The sequence below is a fragment of the Mauremys reevesii genome, linkage group 3 (genome assembly GCF_016161935.1).
Source record: "Mauremys reevesii isolate NIE-2019 linkage group 3, ASM1616193v1, whole genome shotgun sequence".
Lineage (NCBI taxonomy): Eukaryota > Metazoa > Chordata > Testudines > Geoemydidae > Mauremys > Mauremys reevesii.
Genome location: NC_052625.1, coordinates 5,310,076 through 5,324,760, shown reverse-complemented (window position 1 = coordinate 5,324,760; position 14,685 = coordinate 5,310,076). Strand labels below are relative to the sequence as shown.

Below are 14,685 nucleotides of genomic sequence, written 5' to 3'. Positions count from 1 at the left end.
AACCCATGCCTGATGTCTTCACTCCTATTTATTCAACTGGATTTGAAATGAATAAGGACTGCTAGAATGGCACCTGAGTGGCAGTACTTAATTTGCAACAGGGCTTGCCAGGTTCTGATCCCTGGCACCTCTAGGCATGGCAGAGTAGGCCGTAAGCACTTTTGTCTCACTGCTATTTTTGTGACTTTCTTGAATTTGATACTTAGCCACATTTGGAAGAAAAAAAGAGAAAACATATTTTGTTTCTCGTAATGGTATTTCAGGGGACACCAGGATAACAGAGCCATTTAAGAGCTATTTCTATGAATAAACATTTCCTGATATAAAAATATTCCTGAAAATTCGAAAGATTGAATACTGGGTTACCAATAAAAAAACCATTGGAAATGCTTTAGAAGTTCTACGGCTTTATAGAAAACAGACGGAACAGCACATTACATTTAGAATGCTATTGACTAATAGAAGAGAAGGCATTTTGATTACATTGTACCAAAAGCCTTCAGCTTAAAGTGCTGTGGAATAACCACAGATTTAGACTTTGTTACATTTGCAAATGATCTTACACAAACTCGATTCTTACGTACAATCAGGGCTGGCTCTAGACCCCAGCGTGCCAAGCGCGCGCTTGGGGCGGCGTCCCGCGGGAGGGCGGCAGGCGGCTCCGGTGGATCTCCTGCAGGCGTGCCTGTGGAGGGTCCGCTGGTCCCGTGGCTCCGGTGGACCTCCTGCAGACGTGCCTGCAGGAGGTCCACCGGAGCCGTGGGACCGGCGACCGCCAGAGCGCCCCCTGCGGCGTGCCGCCCTGCTTGGGGCGGCGCAAATCCTAGAGCTGCCCCTGCGTACAATGTGACTTCAGCGATTTGCTGATCATTAGTACAGTGTTTTGTTCAGCTACAATTAAACATGAAAATACAGGGAAAGGTATAATAACTCATGATTGGAATGCATTTCTGTCCAGCTGTAACCCTATGCGTACATTTTATTTTGCACTTTGGATTTTTGAGCCATAGCCCTATGGAACGGAAGCTCAGCATCTTGTATTCTGCTCTTCTCACTCACACTAGTAGAAAGCAGGACTAATTACTATGAGGTGAAGCCAATGGTGATACTGTGACCAGCTGCTATCTTGGCAGACACATCAGGAATTGAACTGGGGACCTTCCAGGTGAAAAGCATGAGCTGCTGTTGCAGGAGTTAAACAGCCAGTGCTGGCTCTGTAACAGACTCATATTCTCTGTGGATCAGCCCGAGGGAGACCTGTACATAGAGCAGATTCAGGCCCATAGTGCCTAAGGCCACTGTAACACTTTTCACGAGGTTCACTGTGCATTTCCTCCTGCACTTGGTCAGCTTCCTTGGCCAGGGGGGAAAGGAGGCAGGAGCTGTCCTTCTCTGCCCTCTTTGAATCTTCCACTGCCGGTGCTGGATTCTTTGCAGTCCTTATGCTAATGAGATTAAATTCACCCCTGTGCAGAGGGCTGCAAAACCATGGCACCACTGAAGTTAATGGGAATTTTGCCATTGACTTCAGTGGTGCCAGGATTTCACCTAAAGTTCCATTTAAACCCTATGGCCCTGATCATCAAAGGTATTCAGGCTCCTAGAAGTTAGAATGCGGCCCTAGGACAGTGAATGAAAGTGTACTGTGATGGGGTGTATAAACCCCACACTGGCAGTGACAGGGTTAAGGGGAATCTGAGAGCCCAGTTAGCCCATACTGGGGCACCTGGAGGGGAGACAAGTACTTAAGGATTACCTGTCCATCTTGGGAGAACCAGACCGAATGTTTCCTATAAAAGAGACTACAGGACTGTAAGCATGGGTGACTCACCCCTGCGGCGCCTCCTGCTGGTACCTGTGGGAATTAGCTTGCCAGCCCAGAGCGCCCTCTGCAGGCCGATGTCTCACCGCTCGCTGCTCCTGGCCCCCCGTGTCCCTCCCAGACTCAGTGCCCCTTTCTTTGGGTGCTGCCCCCAGGCCATACACCCACTCTCTGGGTCTACCCACCCAGAAGAACCCCCACCCACTATCCCCACCTCACCTCAGTGCATGACTACTGCCAGCCACCATCTAGTTCTACTCACTGAGGCAGACCACAGTCTAACTACCACGTATCACCGGCCAGGAGGGTTTAGACCTGCTCCCTCAGCCTAGCCTTGGGCCATCCCCTGCTCCCCCAGTACCTCTTTGGCCTTATACTAGGCCACAGGGTGGGGGTCTCTAGACTGGAGCTCCCCAGCTCCTTTGGCCATCCCCCAACCCTGCTCCACTCCCGGTACCTTGTCACTAGTCCCCTGCAGCCAGGCCCACCTCCCTCCACAGCTAGAGGAAACTGTTTCTGCTCCTGGCTTCACTGGCCTGATTGGGGCGTGGCCCCCAGCTGGGGCTGCTTCCCCCAATCAGCCCAGCTTTTCCCCTCCACAGCCCTGTTCCAGGGCTGTCTTTAACCGCTCTGGGCAGGAGTGGGGTGACTACCTTGCTACAAGGGCAGTAGGGAGAGGAGACCCAGGAGGACAGTGATTAGGTATTTCGGCTCTCTGGGAAAGAAACTACAGAAGGATCTCTAGGAAGAAGCTGTACTCTGAAACTCCCTGAAGGGAGAGGACAGATGAACAGAAGATGACTCCTAAATTAAGCCTGGGAGAAGAGTGTCTAGGTTAGAAGCCCTGAAGGTCAGTGGCTCAGGAGGAGCTGGCCTTGAAGGCAAAAGCCCTGGGGAGGTAGGCAGCACACTATAATAGGAAGAGGAAGAGGTCTGTGGAGTCTGGGAGAGAGGTGAGTTTGGGTCTTGTTACCCTGGAAGGGATGGCACTTGAGTGTGATTTTGCTGGAGGGCTGAGGTGCTGCCCAGACTGCTGATGTCTGGAGTGGGAGGCAGAAGGACTGCAATGCCAGGCTGTGCCTGCAGGAGGTGCTCTGGTATGGCGAGGCTGGCCACTGTACCTTTTGGCATATGCCATGTGACAAGCTTGCTCTGGAAGCAAGAGTGAAAAGCTGGAGAAAGATGGCTGCTTCCTGCTGTAAACAGCTGGTTGCTATAGTAAACCTGTGTAGGCCAACCCAAAGGCACAACTGAAAGAGGGCTTTACCTGCTTTAAGGAATCCCTTTTTGCGAGCAGAAGGAACATGATTTCACCACCTGAAAAAGAGCAGCAGCAAAAAGGGTTACCCTGAGCAGAGCGGGGTACCGAAAGAGATGAGTACGGCTGGGCTCTGCAGAAATCAATGTGGAAGAATGAGCCATGCAGTACTTCAAAGTGTGGCTAACCTTTTACGAGCAGAGGTGTCCGCTGCCCCACTTGTGGCACAATCTGCTTGCCTCCCTAGGTAGAGAGGATGAGTAATGTCATCTGACAGGTGGGCCATGTGGCTAAATCAATTCTCTGGGGGTAGATCAGAGGACTGTGGAGAGTTGGAAGGTGAAGGAGACCTTGGCTCCTCTCCAGAGGAAGACTCCAGGTAGACAGTCCTGGGAGTTGCTGTGTGGTAGGGAGTAGGAGGGTGGTGTGAGTAACGCTACACAAAGACTTTTAGCTCTAAAAGACCAGGCCTGGGGATGGCAGAGAGCCAATGCCACCCAACAGGCTGGAGTGTAGGGAGCACGTTGGCTGAAGGAAAAGTGTCAGCAGGGACTCTTGGGTTTTCTTTTGTCCTTTACATTAATAAATCAGACCCCAAGAAGTGGTGGTATTGGACACATACCCCTTTGAGTCCATGAGGGGAAACTGAGGCAGTCAGTGAGCATGAGTCTGGACTTCATAAGGTGGCGTGGTGACAATACCCACTACATCTATTTCCTTACTCTTCTTGGGAAATCCTCTCCAGCCCTGGAGTTGCTATGCTCATGCTCTTCTGGCAGAAGTTAGGCAAGATCATAAAACTGGAGCTCAGGAGTTACAGTCCAAGCCCTATGAAAGTCATTCCCCTTCCTCCCTTGCTACATCAGCTGCTGAAGTAGCATAACCTCTTAGAGGGGGAGAGTCTCTTGCCTGACCCTCCTGCAGTCGAGGGTGTCAGATCCTTTCACCAAAGTTCTGGACTAGTGGAGCTGTTCAGGAAAGGGGGCAGGCCTCCTGCACAAACCAATGGGGAGCACCAGTGTTCCACACTGAATGAGGTGTTTTGGTTTGCGTGTGCCCGTTTAACTAAACACTGTGCTGAGGGCTCTTTGGCTGGCAGCTTGTTCAAATTCCCACCCTGTGCCTTGGGAACTTGAGACGGAGAACCCGCCGACAGCCTGTGTGTGTATTTGGGGGGTTGGGGGGGAAGACAGGAATTCACCCAGATATAGTTCTATACCAACTCAAATGGTCCCAGCACTCCTCCTGTTTCAGCTCCTCGGACACTGGGGAGGGTGTCTCCTTCCCTTCGGGCCCTGGCTGAGCATCATGTGTAGGGCAAACTCTCAGTCCGACGTCTGTCCCTGCAGCAACAGCTACACATGTCCTCTTCAGCAGCCTGCCCCATCCTCTCAAATCTCAATCCAGTCAAAGGGGAGCTGGCAGCAGGACATAGGGCTGGGATCCCTGGCCAGATCTCTAGCCAGCCAGAGTTCTGCAGGCTGGGGAATCCAGCTTCTCCCCTCTGGCCATCCCCAGCCAATTGGAATTTGGGGGCAGGTCAGCCTTGGCAGCCCTACTGTTGATCTGTGGAGTGGGGATTCCACAAACACGTTAAGTACCAGTCAGTGCGTAATTTGTAGGGAAGAATAAAGTAAATGAGGCAATACTCCTCTCCTGTACGACATGGGCAACGTTGTTTCTGGCCCCAGTGCAGGTTTGAACAAGGAATCTCCTTCCTCACCTGCATAGATTCTTGAATTCCTTGAGTAGGGTGGGTACTTAAGCCAAGTGCTGCAGCTGATTTTGCAGGCTTAGTAAAACAATTTCCCTTCGTCACTTGCTTCTGCAGCACCTGAGGTTCGGTTCTTGTCTGGGATGTCAAGAGTTTCACAAAATCTTGATCAATACCTGGGAAATATCTTTGATGAAGGTGAAGGGAAAGAGGCTTCCATTCACTCAATATGGCAGAAATATCAGGTAAGCAACCATAGATGTGTAGACGCATGCACCTCTTATTCTCTTCTGTACATCCATTCCACTCCTGATGGAGGTGATTTCATTCGCAGTCCTAATTATTACCTGCTACAGTGAGTTTTATGCTGTTTCTGTTTGAAGGGTATGCAGTTAGGAATAAAGCAGGTAGCAAGGCTGGCTTTACTAGGGTGCCTAAGGGACTAGGACACTCAACTCTCTCTGGATTCCTTGCGGCTGTGGATCTAGGAGGCGCTTGCACTATCTGGAGTTGGTGGGCATCTCTTCTTTTCTGACTCTGGTACCTTCAGAAACACAGATTATTGATGCCCTGTCCTCTCAACTTCTGTGTAGGCTCTGCTTTCCAGGGACTTGGATGGTCCTAACCTTCACACCTAACACAGCAGCTCCTTTTTAAAGGAAGACTGGAGAGGAAGAACCCTCCCAGAGGTGTTAAAGATTTTGAGGTGCTTAGATACTATGGCGATGTGGGCCATGTAAGTTCCTAAGAAAAAGCAAGGGTGATCTTGACAGGATAGGGCCGGGCTGCTCCAACAGAGCCCCTTCCTCGTGCTAGTTCACTTGGTCTCTTCAGCTCTGCAGCTGTCAGACAGAACGGATTCTTGAAGATTAGAGGCATCTTTCCTGAGCACATCATTTAGTAATTTCAGTCCTGGAGGTGTCTGGTTAGCAAGTCTGCTCCCCCTAAACCCAAATCTAAGTTCTCTAGGTTTTCTAAGGACTGCCTTGAATGCTGGGACTCCTTGCTTTGTATTGACCCACAGTATCCTTGTCATGGGAAAATATTCCCATTCAGTGTGAAGTGTTTCTTTCAAGAGCCCTATGAACAGAAAGCTGCAAACACATCTTCTGCATATGTATTTAACTACACTTCTGTAGCAAAAATGTAAAGGGCAATAACAAGAAAAGAGGTGGCAATGCCAAGCCAGGTCCATTGATCTGTTGAGCAGCGAGGGGACAGGACCACAGCATATCTTATTACCGTGCACATTAGTAGAGAAAGGGTGATACAGGAGAATCCATGCAGTTCCAGGAACCAATAAGGCAACAAAATATCAATTGCATTCAAATAGAACTTCCACTAGGAAACAAAGTTCAGGGAACAGAAATAGGTTCCTCATGAGCTGTGGGAAGAGTAATGCTGACATACAATGACTCTGGGTTTCTGTGTGAGAGGGCAAAGCAAATAACAAAGGATGGTCAATGTAAATACTTCAACTACACTCTTAGGTGGAATCTCAACTCATGCAGCATAAATATTGACCACTCTGAAGATGCAGCCAAGGACAGACCTGCAATGGAGAGCAACTGTCAAAGGCTGCAAACACTTGAAGAAAGACAGATGCAAGAAACTGATTGAGGGGAGGGGTGCGAAGGGCCAAGTGCCATGGCCAGTCTTCAGTGGGAATCTATAACTTCCTAAGTGACGCTACTTGCAGATCAGACTATGCAGCTGAGAGAACACCCAGGATGCTGTGACATCATCACTGGCTATGACAAACAGCCAGACAGGTTACTGGATAGCTAACCTTGCGATGTGTACACACTGCAAGACTAAGCCTGACTGAAAACTTCCACCACTTACTTAGGTGCCCAGCTTGACACAAGCACATTTGATAACTTTGACCTTAGTATCTTTCACAGCAAACCATAATCTCTTTGCCTAAAGCTTCCATAGACAAATGTGATCTATATATTTGTGGGTCACTATACTGCAGCATTCTGCAAGTGTATGTACTAGCATAGACTCTGCCAGAGACTTTTATATTGTTCGGGGACCTTACACTGAGAACTTGTCTAGCTGTGTGCTCTACCAAACTGAACAGAGTATGCAAAGCCTGTAGAGACTCACGTTCATATTGTTATACTGCAAGGTAATGCTAATAGCTGCCTCTGGGGAACTTGGATCAAAGACAATCACAGCCTTTGTTAAAGCCAGTGGATGTACCAAGTTCTTTCTTTCCCGGTCAACAGAAAGAGCAACCAAGCCCCTCCATGAAGTAAAAACAACAGCCAATGACTTTGGGGTGGAGGTGAGCTACTGCCCAATGCCCTAGGCCACATGACTAGGGCAGAATTAAGCTAGGGGTTTCCCTGGTTGAAAATACAGGAGCTAGGTTATTGGTTTCAGGCTGTTTGTTGGTAGGAGCAGTGGTAGGGGGTGTGGGTCTCGAGCTAATCCCCAGAGTGAGCAGGAGGGGGCGCCAACCCAGCAGTTGAGTGGAGCATCCCATGACAGGTGGTGAAGAATGTGGGCACATGGTCACCCAATACAAGGGAAGGTTGAGAGACTCTAAGGCGGTTGAACCCTGCCACAAGGTGCCATAACAGAGAGAGAACCCTAAGGGAAGGTGGAAATGGAAATGCCCACCACCGTACAGGCTTTTGTTGCTGAGGGAAGTTATCCCCTATCAGGGCTGATGCTGGAGTTGCCACTCCCACAGAGGGGAGCTGAAAAGCAATGGGGGTAAGCCCATGCCTCATGGGACAGATCATTGAAAACCAGCAGAGACTGTGGGGAAGCCCTGGTACACCTCCAGGACTCCAGGTGTGGGTAGCTTGTCAACAGCAGTGTTTGCGTGGGCTCTTACAGGAAAGAAGCAGGGATGTAAGGGTCAGGAATGGGAAAGGTGCTCTGGGAGTAGGAGGCCAGAGGCCCAATCCCAAAGGGGCTAGAACTGGGGATTCTACCCCAGAAGGAGGAATGCAGAGTGACCTAGCTGGATGGCTGAGTCATGAAGGAGATGCTGTGGATCCTGCAGCGAGCAGAGCTGCAGACCAGAGATGGAGTGAGGGGGTGCAAACTGTGGAAGTGGATATCAAGAGCTAATCCCCAGAGTGACCAAGAAGAGGCATGAGACCAGTGGTGAGTGATGCACCCTGTGGCAGTAACCCTTTTGTTTCCCATTATCCTTTCTTGCTATCTTTTGAACCTTTGATAATAAGCTTACTTTCACTATAAATATTTCAGTGCTGTGGTATCATGCAAGAAACTGATCCTGAGGTGAGTCTCATGAGCTGGCGTGTACCCTGCTCCCTTTTGGATGGCAGCACTAGTATTATTGTGACTGTTCAGTGGATAAAGGGCTGGACACTACAAGGGAACACTTCAAAGGGTCTTGGACGGAGTGTGCCTATTCTTAAACTGCAAGGCAAAGAAAAAGCTGGCATAGCCCAGAGGAAGGAGGGGCTGACAGGCTGGTGGTGTCTGACACCCAGTTTAGCACAAGCAATTCTCCCTCACTGGAAGCAGGAGGATAACAGGGTGTCTCAGTCCTGGGTTCCCTGAGAATCCTCACAGGCTCCCAACTCCATTGGGGAGGGAGATCAGTGGGAATTGGGCACTTTTTGTGCCTTTTGCAAGCCTCTGCCACCCAACATGTATTGGGTCAGACAATCCTTTTCAAAAGCATTCAGTAGTGGTCCACCTCTGCTCTTGTTAAAACCAATGGTAAATCTCTCATTGACCTCAACAGGAGCAGAGCTAGGCCACTGTGGAGTGTCTCTTTGAAAAGCGCATGCTGCCATTATAAGCTGTGATCCAAACTGATGCTGTAATAAGCTGCCTTTATTATGCAGAAGCTTTATGACTCAGTGCTGTGTTTAGGTGCTGTCTTCCCATCACCAGGCTAATGTGCAGTTTGCAAGCTGGCTGTTGGCCAGTTGACCACTGTTCCCATCTGCATCTGTGATGATGGGAATCTGGTCTCTTTCCATGAGGACCATTAATTGATCCTCTGAGCAGCAGGGCTGGGCTGAGCGTTTTTGCTGCTCTGTGCAAAGGAAGATGTGCAGCTCTTTCCTGATCTTTAATTGGGTTTACGACACTGGATATAGGCTGCGTGTGTGTGTGGTGGCGGGGGGCGGGGGGGAGGGAAGAAGAGCTTTGTGGTAGAAAAGGTAGCAAAGATATAAAGCTATTCTGAGCAGGGCAACATAAAACTGGGAAACTGCCTTTTCCATGAAGACATACCAAGAAGGAGCATTTGAAAATCACACATAAGCAATACAAATAACTGGAGGCATCACACCTGCAGCCTGATGCTTTTGCTTGCGGGATCATTTTTCTTGGGGAAAGTACAGCAGTCAGCTTGGTACGGTGAACAACTGGCACAACTTAAGTTTTTCAAAACAGGTCTTCCCTTGGAGTAGAGAGATCTCCCCTATGGTCATAAGTAAATGCACATATGGATACTACTAGGTTCAACTCTGTTCCTCAGCTGCATCTTTGCCATAATGGACAAGCATAAAGCCAGACTTGGAACAGCTAGATAGAACTTTGCCGTGAGATGGTAAAATGAATTTCAGAGAAGGAATGCCAAATGAATGCACATCCTGCTGGTTGAAGATATCAATGCAATTTTTGAATCTTGCAATAGTTAAACCCAAAGTCTTACCTTAGCATTAAGGCAGCGCTGACGGTTGGGGTTTTAATGCCAATAAGTATTGCCGTTGCAGAAGGATGACTTAGCATCCTTTGGAGGGTAAATTCTTGGCTGAGGAACAGAATAAATGAGGGATTCTTCACTGGACTTGATGCATTCCACAGAGCTCATCAGTAAACTGACAGAAGTACAGAGCAGCTCATAACAGCTGTGCTTCCATGCAAAAATTAACATCCCACAGCTAGTGGGGATTATTTAGTTTATAGGATACTGTTGCTTTGCAAGACTCTGTAATCCCAATTGTGCGACAGAAAAGCATGTTCTGTATCTCAGAGCTTATTTTGAAAGGGACACTGGCAAAGTATATAGGTCTCACAATAGCTTATTTTAAAATTGTGGTGGAAAGGAGGTGGAGGCTGGTTGGGGTTTTATTAGCATATGGGTTAGGACTTCAGGATTCTACCACTGACTTTTGTTTAGACAAAGCATCTTCGCATTACTATTGTGCTGAAGACCTGAAGCTAGTGGCAATACCTTTGAAAAAATATAAAAGGATAGAGCCAGAGACTTAATGTTGGTCTTCAAACAACCTTTTGTATGAGCTCTGCATTAGAAATAGAAGTATCTGCCAATGTCTTACATAACTATTCAAACCTGTTCCTCTAAGAAACTAGGAATAAAACCAGGTGTCATTGGATACATGACACTTAGTTGTGTACCTTAAGGCTACATCTTGCATTTTGAATAAGTGTTTTTCTTTGTTCGGGAAAAATCCACCTCTGATTATTCCTCTCCCCTCATATTTATTTTAAAAGTAGTTACATGAGCTAAGGCTCACAGTTCCTGAATATCTACCTGGACTTTTTCAGGATAGAATGAAGTCTCAGTACCATTTCAAAGGGAGGAAAATAGAACTGTCAGGGTAGTGTTTATATTTCAGTTGTGGTGGATAGTGTAAATGCATGTCCTGTATCACGTGTGGTTGATTTTAACTTTCTTCACTGGGAAAATGAAATCAAGCAAAAATTGCAACTTACAATCAGCTTTAGCTACATTATTTGTATAGCTTTGTTTATCCTTTCTCTGCAAGCCATCTAAGCTATTCTTTCCTGTGTTGGGTACTTCCCTGGCCTCTATCACTGTGAGGTGCTCAGATATTACAATCTTTTTAGGTTGGAAAATGCTGCTGTCCCCATTTTACAGATGGGAGAACTGAGATACAGAGACTGTCTCCAAGGAGGTATGTGGTGAAGCATGGAATAGTATCCAGGTCTCCCGAATTTCTAGATTGCACCCTAACATTGTTCCTTTACCCCAGCATCCTAGCAAACCAGCGAGCATGGAAGCAGTACAAGGGAGAAAAAAATCACAAGGGACCCAGATTTAAAATATCTAGCTTCAAGAGGTTTATTACAAACAGAGTGATTAATAGCATAATACCTTGGCAATATCGCTTGTAATTTTAATGAAGGCCTTGGTTCAGGAAATGGCACTACGCAGGAGAGCACTTAAGTACATGCTAAGCACATAACTTCAGTGGGTCTTGGAGTGCTGTCCCGAAAAGAAATGGCCTCGTGCTTAAGTGCTTTCCTGAATAAGGGCCTTAAGAGTTCATCCAATATTTGTTTTGACTTATTGGAATAGTCTATAATATTGGTACACTAGTATGTTAGCAAATGGAACCCGCTTAGATGTAGGCTGTCAAAACAGCAAAAAAACTTTTCCACAGGCTGTGAGCCCAGATCCTGCTAGCTTTACTCATGCAATATCAAAGAGACTCTGCGTGAATAAGGCCTGTATTTTCTACACACCAAGTGAAAACCTATTGAGAAGTGCACTGACACTGTGGTCTATGTTATACAGGAGAGCAGACTAGATGATCACAATGGACCCTTTTGGCCTTGGATTCTATGACTTTGTATTAAATTTTCAGTAAGGTTAAAATGTAGAGCTAGTCGGTGGGTGGGTGGAGTTTAAACATGGAAGAGCTTGACTTTTCATTTAAAAAAAGGGGAGGGGGAATATTTTAGTTTTCTGGCCATTGAAGATTAATTGCCAAAATGTAAGCAGACACCTGACGGCAAATGTAAGCAGACACCTTTTGTGGGAACTTTCCTTTAGTTTAAAACCCAATTTTCTATTAAAGGTTTTGATAGAAGATTTTCAACTAGCTCAAATAAAATGCACTAGAAAATTCACCCATTAAAAGAACAGATCTGTTAAGTACATCTTCAGTATCTTAGAGGAAAAATCTAAAAAAGCCTTCATATCTCAGAACTTAATTTGAAAGTGAACGTGTGAAAGGAACAGAACAAGGTGAAGAATGAACTTGTACAACAAAGTAATCTCACTTGATGTATTTCTGCCATGTTACTGACTGTCTGTATGTAAAGATCAGAAGAACAGTGGCAATACTTTTACATTACTGTGCCATCATATTGAAAAGGAGAGGCACAGAGATGTAGGTCAATATACACGTAGTGTGAACTAGTTTCCAGAGTGCTGAAAATGATGGAAGCCCAACTAGCTCTCAAAGAAGGGCCTGCTACCGTTTTGGCTTGTGAAAGGCTTAAGTCTTTAGCCCTCTCTTGGGCTACGATTGATCCTAGTTCATGACGTGTTACTATATGTATGGGAATGGAAGACAGCAGGTTTAAGTTTTTCTACAGCGCCCTCTGCCGGATGTTAGTTACTATTAGATGGATAGTATCTTACAGGCTCCTAATATATTGAATAAGCATAGATTTTAAAATGTGACCCCTGTTCAAATCTTTTAGGGAGGGGCTACATAAGGGAATTGAGCTTTTTACATAGTGTTCAGTGAGAGAGAATGGTTAATGGGTTAGTGCAGATATTAGCTTTCTAAGAATTTAGCCTGGGGTTTTCAAAAGAGCCAAAGGGAGTTAGGCCTCTAACTCCCAATGAAAGACGATGGGAGTTGGGTTCCCGTTGTCTATTTGTGATTTTGAAAATCAGGCCCCTGAACACTGGTCCCTAGCTTCCCCTGCTCTTACAGAGGGGCTGCTGCAGGTTTGCTGGGGAGAGGCAAGAGCTCCAGCTCCTGCATTCAGTGACTTTTTGCAAGCAATACCACCTCTTTTCACGCCCCTCTGCACTGCCCCGTGGAGGGAGGATCCTGAGCTGCAGTCCTTTAACCAATTCTTCCCAAGCGGAATCTATGCGGTCACATGCACATGACATGTGGCTGAATTAACCATAGTTCCAACTAGGGTGACCAGAAAAATCAGGATGGGGGTGGGGAGTAATAGGAGCCTATATAAGAAAAACCCCAAAATCACGACTGTCCCTATAAAATCAGGACATCTGGTCTCCCTAGTTCCAACACCTGTAAATGGCATGTCTGCCAGATTTTTCATTGGATGGGTCAATGGTTTGGGCAGTAGCATAGGATCCTGGGTTCCTGTATGACCTTGGGCAAGTCACTTAGGCCCAGATCCTCAAAGGTATGTAGCATCTACGAGCAATTCAGGGGAGGATCTGTGCCTCACTTCCCTACTTCTAAAATGGCAATGCTAGTACTTCCTTTCCTCACAGAAAAGATTGTGAGGTGCTCACAGACTGCAATGATGAGGGCCATATAAGCACTTAGATAGTATAAGATAAAGATTTTTGGCCGTGTTCATTTTAGTTCCACACCCATAGCAGAGGTGTTGATGTTACTTCAGAGACCTCTCTTTATTTTACTTTGTTATTGCAATAAAGGTCTGTTCCCCGTTTAGCTCTCAGTTCATTCAAATTACATTTCCCTGAGGCATGTAGAAAACTGCAGCCTTTCACAGCTAAAGCAATTCTGCTATTTCACTTCAAGGAACAAACCAGGTCCTTTAAATGCAGAAGCACACCCCAGGAAGGGACCTCACAACTATGCACAATCCAAACCTGCTTGAATGTGGCAGGGCCTATCTTGTTTTACATCAAAGCATTCCGTCATTTCAAAACAAAACACTTCAAAGTATTCCCAATTAAAGCGAATACTTACTTACCACAGTGTCCCCTAGCAGCAGTAAACCAGATCATAGCAGTGCCTATCTAGAACAAATTGTCTCACATCAAATTCATCTTAGGTTATGTTTACACTAGAGATTATGGCAGGGGCGTGGTTGAAGATGCCCTCTCTTAATAACACTACAATGCTTGTGGAAAGGAAGGAGCATCCTTCAATGTTTTGGGGTCTGTGGCTCTCTTGCTCCACTGTAAAAGCTTTCTTGAATGTTCTATAGTTATTTTGATTTATATAGAAGAAAAATGCCTATCCCAGGCAGTCCAGCCCATAGGCCGGGTGTAAAGCAGCTGCCTGCAGACTTACTAGGCTGACCAGATGTCCTGATTTTATAGGGACAGTCCTGATTTCTGGGTCTTTTTCTTATATAGGCTCCTATTACCTCCCATCCCCATCCCAATTTTCCCATTTCCTGTCTGGTCACCCTAAGACTTACTCGTGTGATTTGCATAGCTTGTCAGGAAACATGTATTCCACTTACATTAAGGAGGGCACAAGCAGGCAGAGCTATAGGAAGAGCTCTTTAAGAATCATGCACAGAGCTCAGTGCTATAGGCCAAGAGGCCTGTGTTTGGGTGCTAGCTTCATGGTCCAGACTGCGTGCTTGAGCTCCTCTGGTGTCTCACTAAGCTAGGTCCATCCTAAAACCTGACCCTATTTCCCCAGTTCCACTCATCAGGTTACATGATGGGCATAGCAAGCACAGGACATGATAGCATGGGAGACAGGAAGCTTTTGGGGAGTTCAGTGCTACATAACTCTCTTCTGCAGGGATGGGATTCAAGACCTCACAAATCATGAGTAATATCCCTTCAACTCATGAGATTAAAAAAACCCCATCAATGCATGTTTTTAGTCTGGCTTTTGGCTTTTTAACTCCCCTCTACTTCTTTGCCAATGTGGGTCTGAGAATTTCAGGTTGAAAAGCCAACCTCTAATGCACACCTCAGTCTGGCTGTCCAGCGGGAGACTCCACCCACCCACCCTCAGGTCTAAGACAGGGGAACTGCCATCTCTTTCCTACTACTGTCTTGACTCTCTCCCCTCCTAGTTGATTTCCTTTGATAAAAGAGGGGCTGGATGGTAAATGGTCTGAGAACCACTGACCTGACCAATGCACCATGATTCACACTGGCACATGGAACTTGTATTATTTTTTAGGGTTGACGAGTTATAAATATACCTACTAAAGACCTTGAAACTTATATCAATCATTCAAATAAGC

The 14,685-nt window shown here is 46.6% G+C and overlaps 1 protein-coding gene across 4 annotated transcripts in view; it reads left to right on the top strand.

Annotated features, from left to right (window-relative positions):
- The window catches only part of LOC120400031 (bifunctional protein GlmU-like), a 124,280-nt gene that overhangs the window by 26,819 nt on the left and 82,776 nt on the right, over positions 1–14,685 (top strand). For all 4 annotated transcript variants that reach the window (XM_039528389.1, XM_039528386.1, XM_039528385.1 and 1 more), the window contains one exon: positions 4,912–5,039. In XM_039528389.1, the coding sequence (XP_039384323.1) occupies positions 4,938–5,039 (102 nt within the window). In that variant the 5' untranslated portion in view covers positions 4,912–4,937. The remainder of the gene's footprint in view (positions 1–4,911; positions 5,040–14,685) is intronic.